The sequence below is a fragment of the Meleagris gallopavo genome, chromosome 6 (assembly GCF_905368555.1).
Source record: "Meleagris gallopavo chromosome 6, MGAL_WU_HG_1.1, whole genome shotgun sequence".
In the NCBI taxonomy this organism is placed as follows: Eukaryota; Metazoa; Chordata; class Aves; order Galliformes; family Phasianidae; genus Meleagris; species Meleagris gallopavo.
In genome coordinates this window covers 43,779,724-43,801,430 of record NC_139409.1, presented here as the reverse complement: position 1 = coordinate 43,801,430, position 21,707 = coordinate 43,779,724, and the positions used below count along the sequence as shown (strand labels likewise).

General features: G+C 37.9%; 1 protein-coding gene across 3 annotated transcripts in view; it reads left to right on the top strand.

Annotated features, from left to right (window-relative positions):
- GLB1 (galactosidase beta 1) overlaps positions 1-21,707 on the top strand; it is a 66,194-nt gene that overhangs the window by 23,938 nt on the left and 20,549 nt on the right. For 2 of the 3 annotated variants that reach the window (XM_085226534.1, XM_019616613.3), the window contains exons 8-15: positions 434-555; positions 660-700; positions 1,951-2,063; positions 5,084-5,158; positions 9,999-10,088; positions 11,708-11,821; positions 12,648-12,779; positions 16,191-16,430. In XM_085226534.1, the coding sequence (XP_085082660.1) occupies positions 434-555; positions 660-700; positions 1,951-2,063; positions 5,084-5,158; positions 9,999-10,088; positions 11,708-11,821; positions 12,648-12,779; positions 16,191-16,430 (927 nt within the window). Of the gene's footprint in view, positions 1-433; positions 556-659; positions 701-1,950; positions 2,064-5,083; positions 5,159-9,998; positions 10,089-11,707; positions 11,822-12,647; positions 12,780-16,190; positions 16,431-20,265; positions 21,668-21,707 lie in introns of those variants that run through there. The other variant, XM_010712985.4, reaches the window with a different exon arrangement.

Sequence of the window (21,707 nt, the reverse complement as noted above, 5' to 3'; positions counted from 1 at the left end):
TTAAGGGAGCTGTTTCTGTGCTGTAAAATCATTTGGGATGCTACTTGAGTGTTTGGAAGATTTATTTTTCATTGCATCTAATATAATCTACAAACATTGCTCTGCAGAGAGTATATTTGTTCCATCATTTATTTTTATGCCAACTATCTGAAACATTCAGTTTAACAGGTTCTAAGGAAATCTGTGTTCTTTTGTACTTAAGCAATGATTTTCAAAGTGCATGTACAAAATTACTGAAAAAATAGTTTAGTCTCTTTGAGTCACCTACTAAAAAAGACTGATTTAAATGTATACTCTGCTGTATTTATAAAAGTTTAAAAATAGTTAAATTGATTCAAGGTACCTTTTTTTCCTTCTCTCTTACAGCTAGTAACCCAAGTTGTGTTGCATTCCGTTCTTGCGCCCTCTTCATATTTTTCCCTTCTCCTTTCAGGTTAATTCTGAGTTTTATACTGGATGGCTGGATCACTGGGGGCACCGTCACGCTGTTGTACCCTCACAAACTATAGCTAAAACTCTTAATGAAATCCTGGCACGTGGTGCTAATGTTAACCTGTAAGCATTCCTTCAATGAAGGGTTATTTGGGGTGATTCCCCCCCCCCCCATTTCTTCAAAACCTGATTAAAGTGATGGCTTTTTTTGTTTTGATTTGTTTTAGGTACATGTTTATAGGTGGAACTAACTTTGCCTACTGGAATGGTAAGAAATTATTTAAATTAATCTTATGGTAGAGTGGAGCTGCTTATGTGTTAAACAGAATCATAGAATTGCTTGGGTTGAAAAGGTCCACATTGATCATCTATTTTCAACACCCCTGCCATGGGCAGGGTCGCAACCATCAGAGCTACATCCAGCCTGGCCTTGAATGCCTCCAGGGATGGGGCATCCACAACCTCTCTGGACAACTTGTTCCAAGGTGTCACCACCCTCTGTGTGAAAAAAATTCCTCCTAATATCTAACCTAAACCTCCCTGTCTCAGTTTAAAACCATGCCCTTTTGTCCTATCACTATCAGCCCATGTAAACAGCTGTTCCCCCTTCTGCTTTTACACTCCCTTCAAGTATTGGAAGGCCATAATGAGGTCTCCCCGGAGCCTTCTCTTCTCCAAGCTAAACAATCCCAGTTCCCTCAACCTTTCCTTATAGGAGAGGTGCTCCAGCACTCTGATCATCTTAGTGCCCTCCTCTGGACCTGCTCTAAGAGCTCCACATCCTTCTTATGCTGGGGACCTCATGCCTAGACACAGTATTCAGATGGGGCCTCACAAGAGCTGAGTAGAGGGGGACAATCACCTCCCTCTCCCTGCTGGCCACCTCTTTTTTTTAATGTAGCCCAGGATATAGTTGGCCTTCTGGGCTGCAAGTGCACACTGCTGGCTTATGTCCAGCTTCTTGTCCATCAGGACGCCAAGCCCTTCTCCACAGAGCTGCTCTCAGTGAGCTCTTCCCCTAGTTTGCATAAATACCTGGGATTGCCCTGGCCCAAGTGCAACACCTTGCATTTGGCTTTGTTGAACCTCATTTGGTTCATATGGACCCACTTCTAGTGACGTTCTGTAAAAGTGTAAGCTGTGCCTGCCTTCACATGGCAAAAGATGATTGCATTAGCAGTTCTCTGGCTATTGCCGGCATTTTCTGCTAAACAAATGGTATTTACCTTTGCAAAGGGTACTTTTGCTTTACGCAACACTGTGAAACAATTGAAACATGAATAAATTTGCTTCTCTTCAGAATATTTCTGAAGACATTATCACAGCAGTGTGAGCTCAGAAGGATGTTGTTCTCCATAAGGAATATATTTTCAGTGCTGAATCCCAAACACCAAAGTCTACATCGAATCTAAAAGTACACAGACTGGCTGTATTTGGAGAGAAATTCTGATCCCCTTGGGAAAGAAAAACACAACTCATTCACCGTTTTTATTGATTTTTCTTCCTGACCTCTTTTAGGTGCTAATATGCCTTATATGTCACAACCCACTAGTTATGACTATGATGCTCCACTAAGTGAAGCAGGGGATCTGACTGAAAAATATTTTGCCTTGAGGGAAGTCATTGGTATGGTGAGTATCCCTAGTACAGTTTAGAATGATTCTTCAAAATATCCCAGATCTGCAAACTCTCTCGCTCTTGATTACTGTTTTCTGCAGGAAAAAGCAGTGAATTAAAACAAGGTCACTAGGCCAACCCAATCCCTTGTGAAAAAGGAGTTTCACCTCTCTGTTTTTTCCTGCTGTTCCAAAGATTCCCTCCTTATTTTCAAAGGAGATACAGTTGCAGGTGTGACACTGAGATGATACACCTCTGCTTTTTTGCTGGGTTTGTTTCTCTTTCAGTTGAGGTCAGTAAGCTGAATTGGTTCAGTGTATCAGAGGAGTACTGGCAGGAAGGGGGCAGAGAGACAAAAGAAACATTTGTCCGGGAGTAGAAATGGAGGACAAGTGAATAGGAGTTTTCCCTTGCTGCACTGATCAGGCACTCAGTTGGCTCAAGCTGGTCACTTGATGTCAGCCTGATAGCACTGCAGCTCTGTGCTTTGGCTGTCTGTCTCCTGTACTTCATGTTGTTCTTTTGAGTCTTGTAAGTAGGAGCATGATTGCCCATAAGAATGCATCTTGCTTTAGAGATGCCACAAACTGTAGATCATGGGTGGGACCAACTTTGCCTTTGCTATAAAAATGTTTTGAAGTGACTAGGATCTCTACAAACTGAAGTGTGGAGTGAAATATGGAACCTGTATTTGGATTTTGAATAGATTTGCATTGGAGGCCATTCAGGACAAGGCTTAAAGACGAAGTCCCTGGGAATCCCGAAGCTTATATTCTCTTCTCTCTCTATTGCATGTCAAAGCATTCCTATTCATTAGGAGACACTCTCTTGGTTCAGAGTAGGTCTCCTGAAGTTATATTATCTTTAGGGTAAAGCATGCCTTTACCTCCCCACCTGTAGAAGGCCTGGTGTGGAATGTTTTCTTCCATTTCTCCATTATTCCTAAGCTTTGCATTGGTGGGATAATTTTGATAGTCTTTTGAGTCCTTTGTATCTTAGGCCAGATACAGCCTTTTCTCAAGAGAAAAATTCCCAAGCTTCCTGTTTTTGAGTTATTTTCTTCAAGGCAAGATCTCTATCAGAATTGTAAGTAGTGTTCTAGTGCAGTGAGGTAGTCTTGATAAGATCTTCAGTGTAAGTTGTGTTAGGTCATTGTACAGCTTTTTTTGGTGCGGTTTGTTTCTCTCTTCCATATCCATGGGGTCTTGGTGAAGGCTTCCTGTCTCTGCTATGTCTTCTCACTTGTAATAATATGTCTACTCAGTGCGGGTTGAGCTGATGTTGATGAAAGAAAATGAAGTTGATGATAACTGACAACTGCATTCAAAACATTATCTGTGCTACAAGGCTTACTTATTTTAATCTTGAGTCTTACACAGTTGGTTTCAGTTAATAAATGTAATAAAGGGGAAGAGTTTCAGTCAAAAAATTCTTTCAGTTGCTGGCAGTATTTTTGCCATTTGGGCTAAAATTTTCTACTCTTGATTTCTTTTCATCGGCAAGTATAGTTTTTGTTTGATTTTGGTGTGGTGTTGTCATTTTTTTTCTTTGTTTTTAAGACTGTTCTGATTATTCTCTAATACGAAGAGGAAGACGTAATACTGTTACCAGTAATATCAATTAGTTTTAATTAGTTTTTAGTCAAGTTTGACATGGAGATACTAGGAATTATACTGCTATTTGTTTAAAAAGCAATCAGACCAACTAAACAAACAATAGATTGTCTGGGTGCGGAGGAAAGCTTTTGAACATTCGTTTTTATGCTGCCTATACCATGTTAAGGCCAACAAATCATGTTTTGTGCAAAACCTTCCAAATTAAAATCAAAATCTCAAAGCAGAATGCCCTCTGAATAAATGAAAGAATAGGTAGGAAAAGTGGACATAAAGCAAGGAACAAATAATGGGAAGAAAGGGAGAGGGAGATGGTATGGGAAGAAGGTAAGAAGGTTGTAGGCTCAGAAAGGAGGGGGGGCTACAGCGTGTGGCAGAGTTGTTGTCTAGATTTACCTCTTTTCAAGAGTGTCCAAGAAAATGATAGACCTCTCTCTAGGAATGCTGTGATTATTGCTTGAGCTGTGGGGCAAGTAAGCAGAAATCACCTCAGAGAGTGCTTCCCTGACAGGTTTCTCTATGATGGATAGGCAGCTGCATAGACCAGGAGCAGAGGGAAGGCACTGAGAGTTACTCATGCATTTATGGAGCTGCTGGGGAGGCTATGGTTTCTGTGGCTGTGGGTCTGCAAGCTTCAGGTCTCCTTGGACTTTTTTTTTTTTTTTTTTTCTTTTTTAAATCACTTCCACATTTGTTTCTACGTTAGCTTCCTGCTAATTTAAGCTTTTCTCCAGCCTCCTTTTTTTCTGTGAGCCACTAGGGATTAGAGGATGCCCAGCTGCATAGTAGCAGCTAACAGTTATTTTCCACTGGCTGTGAGGTTTTCACAAGTATTTATAAAAGAAACCTGCCCAGAAGGTAATGGACTAGCAGGCATATGTACACGTGCATGTGGAGTATAACACTGAAAAGAAAATTAAGAGGGTAATAATTTCCATATGGAAGTATTGCTGAAGAAGAGTGGGAGGATCAGATGGAAATACTGCCCTACAGACTTGGAGAAGGGTTAACTCAAGCTCCACTGACCTGTGGATGACTCCAGGGCTGACAGAGATGGTAATGCACGCTATAGCCACAGGAGGGCTCCAAGAACGCTGTGATTATGTGACAGCTTCTTAGTTTGCTGTCTTTTTTATTTTGGGGGGTTTTGCTTTTTTATTTTTTTATATTGTTACCTCGAGTTAAGTATTTGCAAAAAAACCCAACCTTATATTTACTGCAAGTGATCCAATCAGACTTTTTTTTTTTTTGTGAAGCCTCCCTATGAAACTGGGTGCCAGTGTAATCCACTAGCACAGTGGGACTGTCTACTTTCAGCTTAAGTTCCAGTTCCATAAGTTGTAAAATGAAAAGCAAGAATTAAGTTAAGACATGTTTGTATTTAAGTTTCATGTATTTTTTTTCCCTCCTTCTCTTCCTAGTATAACCAGTTACCAGAAGGTCTTATCCCTCCAACAACATCCAAATTCGCCTATGGGAATGTTCGCTTGCAGAAGGTAAATTGATATCTGTAATATGCTAAGTGTATCTTTCTGTAATGCTGCCTGTTGGCTTCTTTTTTTTTTTTTTTTTTTTTTTAATATGTTTGAAAGTGTCACAGCAGTCTCTAGGTATCATACAAAATAGGAGGGAAAACCTCAAAAGCAAATTTTCAGGAAGGGTAGGACAGAGCTTGGGAATTAGAAACCATGCCCTTGCTGGAAAATAATAAATATATGTTATCTCAGTATAAAAAATGATTTTTACTACATGCCATTTGTGCATGAAGTTTTACTGAACTAGAAGTAATACATTCTTAGCACAATAGAGTCTTAGTTGTTTGAGAGCTGCTGTACAAGTAATGTAGCAGGAGAAATGCTAGCATAAGAAATATGATCATCTGATCATATCAAATCACCTCTGATGGTGAAGGAATAGGTGGTATCTATGTATCTTTTAGGTAAATACTTCGAGTACTTGTAAACTTTAAAAATGGAACACTTCTAATGAATTGGAAAGTCTGGTCACTATATTTTCTTGCAAGAACTGTGAAAATCTGTAACTAATGAAAGAAACTTCTTGCTGAAGGAAAAGCAAACAGAACTCAACCTCACTGTATCTTCTTTGGTAACTGACATGTGACTAATCAGCATGTGAGTAGCTGGCACTTGTTCATAGCACCATCCTTCATGGTCAGAGACAGTTTTGTGAAATATGGTTGATAACTTGTTTCCTGCACTGGGTGTAAAATATGGTCTAGGAGATTAAAGAGACAAACAGGTATGAATTTTCTCTATTTAGTCTGCTGCTCACAGTCGAATTGTCTGGAGATGGAAGATTACTCTGATTGCTGTAGTAAATACTCTAATTCATAACAGTTCAGTTTATATTTTGTATGCTTAATTTGGCAGCCACTGTTCTAATCCACAGTTTATCTGATCTGTTATGCACTGCAGCTGAAGTGTTGGAAAATTTGGTGGTGATAAGGCTTTGCAGGTGTCTTTTAAGTCATCCCACAAGTGGTGGGCAGGAATCAGTTCTTTGTAAAAGTGACACAACTTTTGAATTTGTCACAAATTTATATCATTTTCAGCAATCTCTATGTATCTTCAGACCTTTTAGGTCAGGGTTGCCATATGAGGTTTCACTGAATTGGTTACATTTGGTAGTGACTAATTTTATACTGTTATCTGTACTCCCACCACTTCTGCTGCTATAGTGGGTTGCAGGCACTCAGGAACCTTGCAATCAGATTTTGCATCTGCTCTTTATCATGATTTATGCCTTTCAGATAGGGCAGTTTCATGGGAATTATGAATTTTTTCTGTCTCCAAGAAATGAAAGCTGCAAAGCATCAGGACCAGATCCTGTCTTACAGATGCGTAGTCAGGGCAAATGACCAAAGTAGCTCAAGAATCACAGCTTTGACCTGACCATCACACTGGAAACCCTGTTCCTTTACCTTCTACCTCCAACACTTCCTGCTTGTTTGAGGGGGTGTGTTTTATTCTGAACCCAGCAGTTCTAGAAAGCAAGATGGCATTTCTAAACTGTCAGGTGTGAGGTTTCCAGTCATTGCCTGTACATATATTGCCATCTGTACTGAAAGCCTCTAGAATTGTTTTCTGGTAAGAAAGTTGTTTTTCCTCTGCAAACTCACTGTTTAACTTCAACTGCTGTTTACTCCTCTGCTTAGTTAAAGTGCAATGCAGAACAAGTCACAAATCACAGAAGGTTGTACTGTTCCTGCCAAAGCTGTCCACTCCTATTGTGACAAAGTTCAGTGCCCCTCGTCTAGAGAAACTTGAATGTATTTGGGTGACTTGTCAGATAGGAAATGTTGAAAATAATGTAACTTTGCTTTGATAATCAAGGAGTTGGACTCAGTGATCCTTGGAGGTTCCCTTCCTACTCAGGATATTTTATGATTCTATAATAATAGTCTCCCCAGCTGTAGCAATTTGCAGTAACAGTGCTGGAACAGGTACTGTGTGAAAGCTTCGCTGTGCAGTTGGGGTTCAGCAGTTAGTTGTTTATGCCGAGCATCAAATCCGCTGCTATGAACCACTTCTGTGACCTTTCTGCAGAAAGAAAGAGGGAACAGACACCAGAGCATTTTCAGTGGATGCATGGCGTAAAGTACAGAGGCTCATGTAATTTAGAGACCAGGTTACCCTCTAATTTTTACACAAGATGTTCCGGGACAATTCAGTGCTTGATCAGCAGCACATTACCTCTAGTCGAAGAGGATAGGTCTTTGTGCTACTATTACTTCTTAGATGTTTGCAAATAGGTTTCCCTAGCTCAAAGTAACTTGGGAACTCAGCCTAACTGTAAAGAAATAAAACAATACACATCCTCACCCATCCCTCCGCTGCTCCCTTATCAGGCAGGTTTTCATTTTGAGTTACTGAATGATTTTAAAGAATTATTCTGGAGGGAAAAGAAATGGAGGATCTATTAAAAAAATGGACTTAAGGCTGCTGCCACTGCTATGGAAGAGGACAGAAAAGCAAGCAATGGGGAAATAGCTTGTTGCAGTGCTAGAAGAGAAAATGTGTTGATGGTAGGGAATGAGGACAGGCAGAGGTTGGAGCACTGGAATAGGCTCCCCAGGGAGCTGGTTGAGTCGCCATCCCTGAGTGTGTTTAAAATCTATTTGGATGTGGTCTCAGGAACATGATTGAGCAGAGGGTTGTTAGATTTAGGGTAGTATGGTTGAGTTATGGTTGGACTTGATATCTTGAGGGTCTTTTCCAAATGAGCAATTCTATGATTCTAGGTAGAATAGCAATAGATGGGCTCAAGAACTTTGAGCAAGAAGGCAGAGGTTAAGACCCAGAATGTGGGAAATGTTCTCTGCAGATGCAAATGAAGGTGTCTTTCTGTCCACAGCGTGTCTAGTGGTCTTGAAGGCTGTAGAACAGGTGATAGTTTCGGGTCACCACTGAGGGGGCCCCGAGAAGTGCTTGGTCACAGTGAAATGCCTGCCCCAGCACTGTGGCCTGCAGATTTGTAGATCTTGTAGTTGTGTTTGCTTCTTAGAGCTTAAGAAGAGCTTAAGTAATAGCTATGAATATGGTAGCAGGCAATCTGAGAGGTTTGAGTCAGGGACAGAATTTGGGGTACAAATAGTTTAAGCAGACAGGATGCTGCCAGTAGTTGATACCACTCCTGTTGCAGCTGTTTTCTTTATTTCATGTTTGATCTTTCACTTTGGTTTTGAAAATTTGCTCTGGAGGATCAAAAAGTGTTGCTGTTATGTGTTAGTCATCTGTTGGTTGTTTTTTTCTGTTTGTTTGTTTCTGCACAGATTATTTTTAGAAATTCTTGACCAAGTTCCAAGTTGGTAATTTTTTGAATTTGTTTCTGTTGTGATAACAATTGTCTGCTGAGTAGTAATCAGTGGGAAAGTGCAGCAAAAGCAGACCTTGATTTTTGTTTTGTGCATATCACTTAAGAGTGATAAGCTTAATAAAAGATTGCAAAGAAATGAGTTTATACCAACCTAGTGCATAGGTCAAACACATAACTCACTCACATGTGGAACAGTAGCCCCCTTGATAGTGTAAGCTCAGAAGAACATCAGACAGATACATCTATAGGCTAATTCTTAGTTCATGAAGGTCCAAAGCAGCACTCATTGCCTGTTAGTAGGCTATTCAAGTGACCACATGTGACTTAATACCACTTATGTCCATTTTTAGTTTTATTGTCCACCTGTAGCCTAGGCTGTTAATGCTTGTAGATTTGTTCTTTAGTTCCATAAATCTTTTAGTATTTATTCAGAGATGCTCATTCCTTGCTTCAGAGCTGTTGTACAAGATCCAGTGGTTCAATCTGCCATGGCCTACTGGATCCTGCATTACAATTTGGGGAATTTTACTCTTTGAAAACTGATTGTCATCTTAAGTGAAATGTTTAAGGTGAAAATGTAGGAGAAAGCTACTTCCACGAGAAATTTGGAAGCCATCATTTGACAGACAGCCTTTTGCCTCGATAAAGGTGTTTAGCTGTGGACTATTGAGGAAGACCCAACCTTCAGGTAGTGAAGGTGTTGCCCTTTGTGTGCTTATGGTCTCCTCTTGCTCTCTTGTTCCTAGTTAGAGCTAAGTTCATTTAGATCTATCTCTACATACTGAAGAAGTATTTACAGATGCATAGATGATTCATGATTACTTCTGTCACATATAGAAGGATTTTAAACCAAACAGTGTATATTGCTATATATTTTATTATTTCAGTAGTTTTCTTTATGTATACTGTGCAAAAATTTAATATCTCCATTATTTCGTTAGCCTAAGAAATTTGTATTGCTATGGATGCATGTAGAGAAAGGTTTTGTTTTGTTTTTTTTCTTTATTGTAAATGCCTGATTTATTTATTTATTTATTTATTACTGTTCTTTTTGGTGAGTATTTGAAAGCAAATCTGCATTTGGAAAGTACTGGGATCCCTTGTATATAATTACTGTAACAGAGATTGTACTTCTAGTGAAACAGACTGAGATCTTACATGAACAGTATAAATGCTTTTGACTTTTTGAGCTTGTTAAATATTAAGCATATAGGTACATCTTGAGTAACATCACATTCATGTTTGATTTTCAGATAGGATTGTGGATGAGCAGAAAACTTGTATGAGCACAAATTTAAGTTGCAGATGGCAATAAAAGGCAATTTAATTGTACATATATACCTTCCTTAATCAGCAAGGTAGTTAAGCAAGACTAGCCTGTACTTTTTTGCTGGTCTTATTAAGATCAGTCCACCTATTTATATATAATACTAAGTTACAGCCTTAAAGTTTCTAAAACCAACATTTAGACTGAATTTTACTGCTTTTTCTATGCTGCAGGTGGGCACTGTGGTGGAGGTTCTTGATCGACTGTCACCTTCTGGACCAGTGAAAAGCACTTATCCATTAACCTTTGTTCAGCTCAAGCAGGTAAGGATTCCTCTGTTAGGCATTTTGCAGTTATTTTGCCAAGTTTATTTGAATATCCCTCCATTGTATGACTGCTCTTATGTCCATTGTATTACACCTTATTTCAGCACAGGAAGTAGTAGTGCTGGAAAGGATTTCTTGGATATGAGACCTTTCCATATTTGACAGTCCTACTGTTTTGCACTCAAGATTTTCTCTTTTCGTGAGTGTAGATATATGCTATATATATTTGTTTCTTCACCTGCTGTCAGAGTGAAAGCAGTGGATGAAACATTGCTTTTTCATGAAGGTTAGGGACTCTGGAGTTGGGGAATGTAATCCATTTGACACTTTTTATGAGCCTTCTACCTATTTTTTTTGTCCTTTTCTTTTACCAAATGCTCGTTCAAGAAAAGATATGGTGAAAGAGAAATGTCTTGTGTTACAACTCAGTGCCTAGGGCATTCACCTCACTGGCTGATAAGAAAAATGCATAGCTTTGTGTTTTGCTATAGCTTCTGCTGACTCCCACTCTCCCCTCTGTTATTTTTCTCTGTCTCTCTGCATCAGTCTCCCCGTCAATTGTGGTGACTTCCATATCTTCCCCCACAGTGGAAGATCTTTCTCTTGCTGCTGAGTGATGATGTATTTCCATTAACGCTATATGGCTCCCTTCTGTGCTGTGTTTAACAGAGACTGGAACATGGGGCTAGTTGCCTGTCAGATGCATTTCAGCAGGTGCCTGGGATATTTTCTAAGGCATTAATCAAGTAAGGATTGAAAGTTCAAACCTTTTCTTTCCAAGACATTAATAGAGAGGTGCTAGAGAAGCTACACTAAGTAGTACATTGTAGTAGAATGTATTATCTAGTTGGCCTTTATTTCATCCTCTGTCCTTCCCACCTTTGAACTCTGTTTAGGAAAGCTTCTGAGAGTGCATTCAGTCAAGCTGCATAATATTTTTCCCACATTTACTTTTCATTTTTCTGGGCACCCTGTTAAATTACAAATGTAAGGTAAATGTCATAATGATAGCGGACTGGAAATGTTTACTCTCCCTTCTTCCTGCCATCTTCTAATCTAAATCTTGAAGATAAATGGTTTTGTGGCTGCTGACAATACACTTTTTTTTATGGTTTTAATTTGTGTTTCACTTTGTGATGAGAAAAAAGTTCAAATGACTATGACTTCGTTTATTTACTGCTGGAGAACTTAGTGAAAAATATTCTGAAATGTTTGTAAAATAGATAATATTGACCTGATGAATGTGTTGGTTGACAAAGTACTCTTTGTTATATGAAGTCAGTTATGAAAAGACTTCTCATCTATTTTTAATTGATCATAATGAAGAAATCACACTGTTAGTCATTAATGGTTTGGTTTTATTGAGGAAATAGATTTGTAGCCCAGTCTTTTATAGTTATGTAAATTTACTGATGAACAATTCAAAATGGAAACTGGAATTTACACACATCACTTAAGTCAAAGTAAACTCTAATCTGAAGATGGTAGATGCTTTCTGAAGCAAATGAAAGTTTTGTTTCAGTGTGAGTATATTTTACTGCATGACCACAATTGAAGCTACAGAATAATTTGGTTGATTAATCTGGGAATTCTTTTCTTTCCCTTTCTTTTCTTAGTATTTTGGATTTGTACTGTACAGAACAAAGCTTCCGAAAAACTGCACAGAGCCAACACAGCTGAGTTCACCTTTAAATGGAGTCCATGATCGTGCCTATGTCTCTGTGGATGGGGTAAACATTGTTTGCTGGTCTCCATTAACTATTATGAGTGGCCTTCATGAAAGATATGAACACAATCTGCTTTTTGTCTCCTTTCTTCAGCTTACCAAAACAACTTTATCAAATAATATCATTTAATAAGATGAAGAAAGTATATAGTTGATTTGTACTAAACGTTTGGAGTAATGTTTCAGAAATTACAAAACATTATTTCCATTTTTGAAGTACTTGAATGTTGATACACGTTCATAACATCAGTGAAAAATAAGGAAAAATTACTGCTTACTTGAAGTTTTTTGATATGTGTACATACTCACACACATACGTATATGCACACTTAGATTTGATGGCTGGCTGCAGTGTGTTCACTGATGTTGCCATGTCAAGTTCTTCTTTCCTGACGTGAGAATAGGAATGAATAAGGCTAAATATTGATGTAAACTTAACGGGGGCATGAATCATCTCTTAATCTCTGTCACTTACATTAGTAACTGAAAAAATATTGTTTTGTGAATCAAGTGCAACAAAAGCCACTAGAATTTGAAAATTGATTTAGTGGAATTAAACTACTGAAAGAGATGACTTCAGCTGGGTGAATGTGACCAGTGCGACTTGTACTGAAATGTGAATAGTGACATACCAGGTTTTGGAATGTTTGTGGGTGTGTGTGCTGGTGTGTAAAAGGAGGAAAGGTAAAGATAAAATATATATATTTTAACATTCATTTGTTTCTTACCTTCACCGCTTTCTTTTATTCATGTAAATTGAAGAGAGAGATGGTAGAGGGTTTTTTTGTTCAGTGATTATTGTTTTCTTCTTTTTGGTGTAATTCATATAGGTTCAGCAAGGAATCCTTGAAAGGGACAAGTCATTAGTGATAAATATAACTGGGAATGCTGGAGCAAATCTGGACATCTTAGTAGAGAATATGGGCCGAGTCAATTTTGGAAGATTCAATAACGATTTCAAGGTAAGGAGGAATTTCAAGATGTGCAAAACTGTTTGGATAAACTCAAAAATAAGTTGGAAATCTGTCTAGTCTTGGTCATGCTTAGCAGCTTGTGAATCCTGAGGTTGTATTTCTGTGTGTATTTATGTGTGTACACACATACTTTTGTGTATCTTTTTGTGTCCCATTTCATTTGTCAGTAGTGTACTCCTGCAACATTTTCAGTGCAGTGATGTGAGGCTGTCTTGCAAGTACTTCACCATGCCGCATTGCCAGTTCATGTTTGGACTGATCTTATAGAGGTAAACTTCAGAAAGCTTAAAAACACTCTCAGAGCCATGCTATGCTTTGGAAGTGTCACCTCTTGCCATTAGCAGCAATGCCACAAAAGAAACACTGAGAAAGGCAGGGGATAAAAAGGAAAGTTATCTGGTTTTAGACTTAAGGGGGTTCCCAGTGCTGAGTGACATTTTCTAACGGAAGGGAGAGAAGTGTTAAAAAGGTCAGTCTGATGTGTTTCTGCAGTGTTCACGGCATGCTATTTTATTTTCTTTTTCAGTTTTTGATATTAGTAGATTACAAATAGTATCAGGGTAATGACAGAAAGCTATACAGTTAAGTTGAGATTTGCAGGCCCTAAATTGCACAAATCTATGGTAAATTGCCATTAGATTTGGCCTAAATTGATTTGGCAGTGTTCTTTCAGAATGTTGGTCAAATGTTTGACCGTACAGATTAATAATTGTCTGGTGACTGTGGTTCCCTTTTGTACTGCAGGTGACAACAATTGGTGGAAGCCCATGTTTCCTCTCAGTCTAAATTCTGTCTGTGAGCAGAACTGAGACTTATCCAAAGTGTATCTTGGTTAGATTGGATGCAACAGCAGGAGAAAGGCAAATGTCTTCATTCCCATGACGTATGCTGAACTGTGCCATTGAGTTATTAACCAAAGGCACGTATGCTGTGAGAAAGCAGGAAGAGTGTATAAATCTTACCTTATTCAGATTGAGTTTGAGCCTATTACAAAATCCAGTTTAATAGTAAAACATAGATTGGGAAGAGTATTGTGAGATCACCAGCAGGCAGAATCACCTATTCTTACACGTGTGTTTTGCTGCTGTGAGGAGGATGGGCATCTTTGCATTGATAAAGAAGTATCTGTTGTTTATGGGTGAGCAGCACAGAAGGTTTGATTTAAAGGTGACTAGTTGACTGGTTATCTTATCAAGTGTGTTGTGATGTGAATTTGTAGGTCTATCTCCAGTTATTCCAAGATTCTAGTCAAGGCAAAGCAACTTAGATTTTAGGATCTATTAAAGTCTCTGAATTAAAGTATCAGTATTGGAGTGTTTTCTGTGCTTGTGACATACAATTTCAGAGGGTAGAATTAGTGCTTAATTAGACTGTCATTTCAAAGCTCCTTACTTTTTTTCTGAGTGGCAAGAGAGTAGGTAATTCCCCAGTGTTCTGCTTTCATATAGAGGCAGCAGAAATGTTGTCTTGATTTATTTAGTAACAGACCAGGTGATAAGGAAATTTACGTACTTGTTGCTAACCTACAGTAATATAATAAAGTGTTAGAGACAGGAGTAGGGAGGTGCTCAGTGCTGCTGTGGTTAAGCTGAAATTCACACTTATACCAGGGTTTCAGCTTTCCAGAGATAAAGTGAAAGCGAATATAGTAGATGTCCACTGTAAAAACAAACCTCTAAAAGCACAGTCCTTTCACACAGAAGGAGGAGACATTGTCCATGTAGCTTTGGAAAACATGTATTGCTTGTTCCCATAGGTCCCTTCACAAAGAATTCCTTAAAGGAGATATTCATTGTGTTGATTTTTGAAAATGGGGAATAATTTTGCCTTGTTTTTAGATGTTCTATGGCTTCAAAAATAACATTAGGGGAAGAGATTTCCATCTTGTTAAGCCTTGGACTTTTAAGACAATAGGGTAGCTTTTCTGAGTTTTGTTCAGCTGCTTTTTCTCACTTTTTTGAGTTTGAAGTGGAACCTGGCATCTATCTTTTGGGAAAGAATCTTAAGCAGATATTGGTTTTAAAACATCTGCTGGTCGAGGCCTTGTTGTTGAAGGAAATGTAGGAAGGAAGAGCGTGCTTTCTAGATATATATATTTTTTTTTTCCCCACACTCACTGCCATTTACATCTTTATTTTACTTGGAAAATTCATGTCCCTATCTGATCTCTTGCGTGTGCATTCTTATGCTGACGAAAGAAAGAGTGCTTTTAGGCACTTCAACTCATTTGAAAACCACACCATTCTTAACACTTAAAGGTAGGTGAGAGACAGGTTAGGAAGTTTTGGCTAAAGCTTTGTTGCTTTGTTACTCCAAGTGATTGCCAGACAAAGTCTAGGTTGTAGAGAAGAATTCTGCCACTTAAAGTACAGATACTTTATTTTCATGTAAGAAAAAGAAGTTCCTGTTCTGCTTATACTGATCACTAGGCTTGTGATGTCAGTGCAATGTTTATTAGACATCAGAAAGACACGCTATGTATTGTCAGCCCTCCATGATAACAGAAAATGTGTTTTTGTTTATGCCTTTATTCGTAAAACTTTTTGTTCCTGTTCATCTTGCAGTGCTTGCAACAGAACTTCAGTTGTACTGAAAAACAGCTTCTATACAGGGTCTGTTCAGGAGATTATATGGATGTAGCAGAATTGGCTTAAAATTAATTCCTCATTTTGCAGTGAAACTCAGCTTTAGAGATCATTAATGTAACACAGTGTGTTCAGGAGAAACGTAACGTTCCTTTCACTCCTCTTAAATCGTGACTTTGCCTTGCCTTTTGCATTCTTTGTGTGACTACCCTGGTTGTGCTTCAAGAGTGCACAGAGTTCCATGGAAACGAAAACAGGTTCTATGTGGGCTTGAAGCTGACTGTAAACGTGAAGTATTTCACTGAATCGGGGTCATGAAGCATGTGCATTGATTTTGTGATACTGCATGCTAGCTGTAAAAGGCTTGTAGGAAGTAAATACTGCTTTCTCTGCCATTGTGCAGGTTAATATCTTGAGTTAGTGACTCAGTGTTACCAAATCTTGAGATGCTATCTCAAAACTTAAGCTACATGACCCTTTTTCTGCTTTTTATTAAGTCCTGTGCTATTGAATCATGTTCATATTAAATAAAAGTAGACATTTTCAGTTAACGGAAAAAAAGAAAAGGTTGAAAAAGAGACCTTGGTATCAGAGAAAGCGCAAAACTTTGTAAAAGGAACATCACTTTCACAGAGAATAAATTAAACCCTTTATTCTTAAGCGGGACTTATAACTTGTTGAAGCCCAGGTACTTGTCTTTCCATCTTTGATTCAGAAAAGTTTTTATTCCTTGTTTATAATTGCATCTGAATAACTTCAGTAACATGAAGCTAATTATGTTGTCTTTTTTTTTTTTTTTTTTTCCTCCTCCTAGGGTCTGGTTTCAAATTTAACTCTTGGTCAAGATATACTTGTTGAATGGGAAATGTATCCCCTAAATATAGACGGAGCAGTGAACCATTTCATTCATGGCTACCCTGGCCAACCAAAGAGATCTGGTGGCAATCCACCCAGTTACGAAGCACCTGCCTTCTACACTGGTACACTTTCAATTCCTGGAGGGATTCCAGACTTGCCTCAAGACACCTATGTTAAATTTCCTGAGTGGACAAAGGTACAACTTCTGTTGTTAAAACTTGAAGTCTACTCAGCTACTAAAACCTCTATGGAAGGTCAAAGTCCACCCTTCTGTGGCTTGGTAGGAGTATGTTGTGGTGTGACATATCAAATATATTTGAATTACTAGAAGTGGATTCCTTGGTTCAAGTGAATCTGTAGGTAAACCACTAAGAGGGTGGAAACATACTCAAAAAGGTACATAGTACTGGTCTAGGAAAGGGTGAATAAAAAAAACAACAACCAAGAGCAAGAAAGCTGAACTGACAGACTACTTAGAAATGCTGCGTTTAGTAGTTGTGGGTTGATTTTGTTTGTCTTGTGTCAGTGTGGAACAGAAACAGCTTTTTGGAATGAGGGAGTGTGTATGTGCCTTGAGATAAAACTTTTTTTTTTTTTTCTGGAGAAAGTAAGATGGTAGAGGATACTTCTCTGATTATGTTGCTTAATTAAAAGTAATTATAATATATTTGTGGAGCTGTATGAGAAACTATGGATCTGTTACAAAGTGTAGAGGGAGTTGGGCACTGCTAGTAGAGTGTCTGTCAGTATGGATCCAGGCAGGCAGTAACACTGTCTTCTGGTGCTTACCTGTGGCTGGACTGAATGGGTCAGAAAGCAATGCCACAAGAATCCTGTGAGCAGGAGTCCATTAATAGGAACTTCTGACAGGGTTGGAGTATAGCTAGAACAGAAAAGCGTATGTTTTCAGGGTGCCATGTTTGAGACATGGGTGAGGACCTTTTCATGTTGCTGATGGGAAACACAGAAGGCAAGAATGTGTGAACTGAAACATCGCTCCCTTTGGAGGCCTCAGGAATTAACTCGAGACATCAGAGTGATGGAGTTAGGTAGCAAAGTTATTCCTTTCTGAAAAAGTTTACTTATTGCTATTAAAGCAGAGTAGGAGAAGTTGCTGGTGATCTGCGTACAGCATTTTAGTGGTTAACAAACTTTCCAGTATGCAGAAGACTGATTCATTGCAGGCTTTTTGTGCTGCCTGCACTGAGCTTGGATGAGGAAGTCTGTCCCTGTTTCTGTACATGTACATATCTTGCACAATCACAGAATAAAATAAAAATAGTTATTTGCCCCAGAGCTGGAATCTGGGACTTTTGCAATAAATTCTGTGCTGTAATGAATCACAAACCATTTTCCTATCTTTGAAAAGGCAAATGTGTCCAGGAATTCTTACGTGTCAGTGGGAATCTTTCCATCTGATCTATTGAACGTAAACTTCTGCTTCATGTAGTTGGTATACCCTGTGAAGAGGTCAAAAAGAAGAGATGCCAGACAAAATGTAAATTTGGTTATTGGATGGATTCTAAAAGCTTTGTATGGATTAGACTAAAATTTTAAATAAGATACCCAGGAGTAATAAGATTGAGGTTAAAGGTTGAGTTTGGGGAAGAGAAAGACAGAATCTTGGACTTGCAGATAACTCTACCAATGAGCAAATACCTATTAAGGCAGAGGGCTGTAAGAGATTAAATTCCACTCAAGTCCTGCTTAATTCCTTGAGTAACACTGCATAAATTGCTGATGGCAAGGTAGGGAGAGGAACTCTTAGTAGGATCAAAAAACCCAAGTGTTTGTACTTCAAAATCCACACAAACAATGCTTGTTAAGAAAACATGCAGTTCTTAGTAGTATCCTACTTTTGCATATTAAGACAAGGAATATGACATGCTGGATAACCCAGAAGGATGCAGCATTAACAGTCATGACCTGTGTTGTAGCTCACCCGCCTTTTGGTGTTTTTTAAAACCTTTCTCTTAACAAAACTTCCTCAATTCTCACTTCAGGAAGGATGGTGTTCTAATGGGGCATGTTACTGGATATATGGTTAGATTTGTCAGATTATTGTTAGTTTTTTAATCTGAATAAAAAAGAGGATTTGCAGTTATGACTGTTCTTCATTTCTGTGGTATCATGGGTTGTAGTTGCTGACCCTGATAGAGGAAATCTTATTTCTGAAGATAGACATCCACTCCTTGTCTGTGCTGTTCTTGTTTTAAATGTCAGTTTGGAAACGAGAAATGAAGTTCATGGTTTTACTGGAAAAATAAAGGTGAAGATCAGAAACCAAGACCTGTATGAGTATACCTGCTGCATAGAAGTCTAATGCAGCTGATTCCTACACTAAACTCCTACTTCCCAGAGGGTCACAGTCACCCTGTCTATTAGTTAGTCTACTGTGTAGTAAGTGCATTTGCAAATTCATTTTGTGTGTTGGGTGAGTAGCTTGTATTAATGTCACGTTTTATGATAAAACTAGTATAGAAGTAAAGTAGTAAGCTTGATTTTTTATTTATTTTTATTTTTAAAAAAGCTTCCCTTATCCTAAAGGACAAGATGTATTATTTTTGATGTATTAAAATACATCAAAAGCAAGCAATGAACCAAGATCAACTTGATTTAAATTTGAAAAAAGGTTTGAGATCAAAGTTTATTAACCTCTTGGCATGTAAGATTTAGGATCTTAAACTGTGGTAGTGGATACAGAGATAAAATAATTCATCTGCACTGACAAATATACCAGCTCCTTAAAAATGTATCTTGCAAGTTCCATAAAAGCTGTTTCAATAAATACTAGAAAAAAGAAAGCAGAAGAAAAATGCCTCCCAAACACCTGGAACATTAAGATTCAGTATAGTACATTTGTGCTTCTGTAATTTTTTATTATCTGAATTTTAGCAATCCTAGATTCAGGTTATTTTGTAATTTTTATCAATGTACATCAATGCCATGACTGCATTTCCCCTGCATTCAGATTACTGAAGTCTAAAGCAAGAAGGAAAACACAGATTAAATTATCTATTCCCATCCTATTCCTTGGCTGCTGAACTCTTTGTAAATTGTCTGACACATGATGAAAAGGACATTTAAGAAGAATAAAAGCAGATGGTTTGTCCAGATCAGCTTATATCTTTTCTAATGATCAATGCAATTCACCTCAGGAATTCATTTGCAGTTTTACTGAACATTTAGCATCTCTTCAATTTCAAAACCTCTGGAAAAACCTCTATTTGTTTCACTGCAGTGTGTGCACTTTCTGGTGTATAAAAGACTGTTTTCATTTTTACATTATTTTCTTGTTTTCCATTTTTTATTTGGGATGTTTGTGACATTAGTATTTTAAACTGTTAGGGCCACTTCTATTATAAAAAGTGATTTAAAGAGTTTGTATGCTGAATTAACCACAATGTCACTGAATTTACATTAATGCTAGCAAAACCTAAAAAATTTTGTTTCAACCAATGTAAAATACAGTACCTTTGTACTGTCATTTCATAATTTCCTTAGTTAATTAAACTATTAATAGTATAATAAACATTGGAATTTAATATGCCTGGGAAAGCCATACATCTTTTGTAAAATCATCCAAAGGAAAGGAGTACAAAGACAATACAGTATTATGGTTTGCAGACGACAACAGAAGAATTAGCATCTGATTTCTTCTTTTGCAAGTTTTTTCTCTCTTCATCAATCAGCTTCAAGCAAATACAGTTTTCAGGGCTTGCTTTGGTCTGAGACTAGTTATAAAATTCGTTGTTAGAAATCTGCAACTCTATTTTCCTAAGGACTGTCATATCTGGAAAGACTGCAGTATCTGACCACTTCATTTTAAAACAGCAGCAAAATATCAGGGAATTCAGATTCTTTCGGTTATTTCTAGCATTTTCTTGAACAGATTTTCTATCCTGGTGTCCTAACAAACTGAAAGATCAAGAAAACTCACAATGCAAAGCATGTTATGCTTTAAAAAGTTGAGTCGTTTGGTCATTGTCAAATTATTAAAACTTCATTATGTTTTCTTTCTCTTTGAACAGGGGCAAATTTGGATCAACGGCTTTAATCTCGGTCGCTACTGGCCAGCCCGTGGCCCTCAGTTGACCCTTTTTGTTCCAAGGAATATACTTGTTTCATCAGTGCCAAACAACGTAACAGTGTTGGAGCTGGAGCATTCTCCATGCAGCACCCAGCTGTGTGAGATAGAATTTGTAGACAAACCTATTATTAATGCAACCACACAGTACGAAATTGATGCACCACCCCTCTTTGTTAGAGACGTGTGGCTGAGCCATCTATAATGATTTGAGTAGTTCCTTGCGTTCCCCCTACTTTGCTTCCCGTTTCCTTTAAACACAGTTCCCCTTTTTTAAGTCAGTGTTAATCAGTACATTGTCTAGCTGAGACAACTTTTTAAATTCTTTGAAGACTTTTTTTTTAAGCTGGCCAGAGTTAAATACAAATACAAATTCTCTTGAAAAAGAAAAGTTGTGACTTCAGAGTTTGCTTTGGACTGTGAAATTGAGCTCATCTAGAAGATAACTGTCACATCAAAGTCTACTAAAAATGTGCTCCTGTAGGCTGTTTGCATTACAGAAACTCTTTTATGATTTTCTTTTTACTGTCTTTTGCAACTGGAGAGAAGCCTACAAAAGGGCTGTACAATCCTACAAGCCTGCTGCTTGCTCACGTGGCCTGGCAGGCCAGTGCTGCCAATGTACTAGACACTTGCAACTCTTTTTTTTATTATTATCTATTTAGTATCAGAATCATTTTAGTCTATGCTGACAGCCAGCATTGAGTGGACCTTTTTTTTTTTTTTTTTAAACTCCATGCAAATTGGTTTGTTATGGGAGCAGTGAGAACAACTGTGGAAGAGAGCACTCACCCAAGCTGATCCGTTTAGCAGCAATGCAGACTGTGGAGAGAGACCTTGTTTCCTTCCTGCTTTCTCCAAAGATTCTAATTAAATTGACAAGTACTAGGACATGCATGAAATTTAGGTTGTTTTGCTTGGACCATAGTCTCTAGTTAACTTATCTGCAGAATGTAGTTGTAAAATTTTTTATTTTTTATTTTTTTTCTGACATGGAACAATTCTTTTTCATAGGCTAGAAACTTGGAACTAGAGGGTTTTAAGTTAAAGAATTTGAACGCTTGTATTCATTAATTCATATCTTCTGTTTTGTTCCAGTAAACTGATCATCTTTGTAAGTGCCTGTTACTTGCAAAGATATGCAGTTGATGTCAGAAAAGCTGGCATTCCACAGCAGATTGAATCGTCTCTTTAATTCTTAGGGTTTTGTTATCAATCATGCAAACTTCTTGTGAGAGTTAAATAACAAAAGATTAAGACAAAAATATTGAATATTTTCACAACCTGAGGTTGTTCCCTTTAGTTTTTTTGTCTGACATCATTAAAATGGTTCTTTAAAGATGAAATCCTTCCTGTGATTGCTTGGGAATGAAAAAAGGGGAGGTG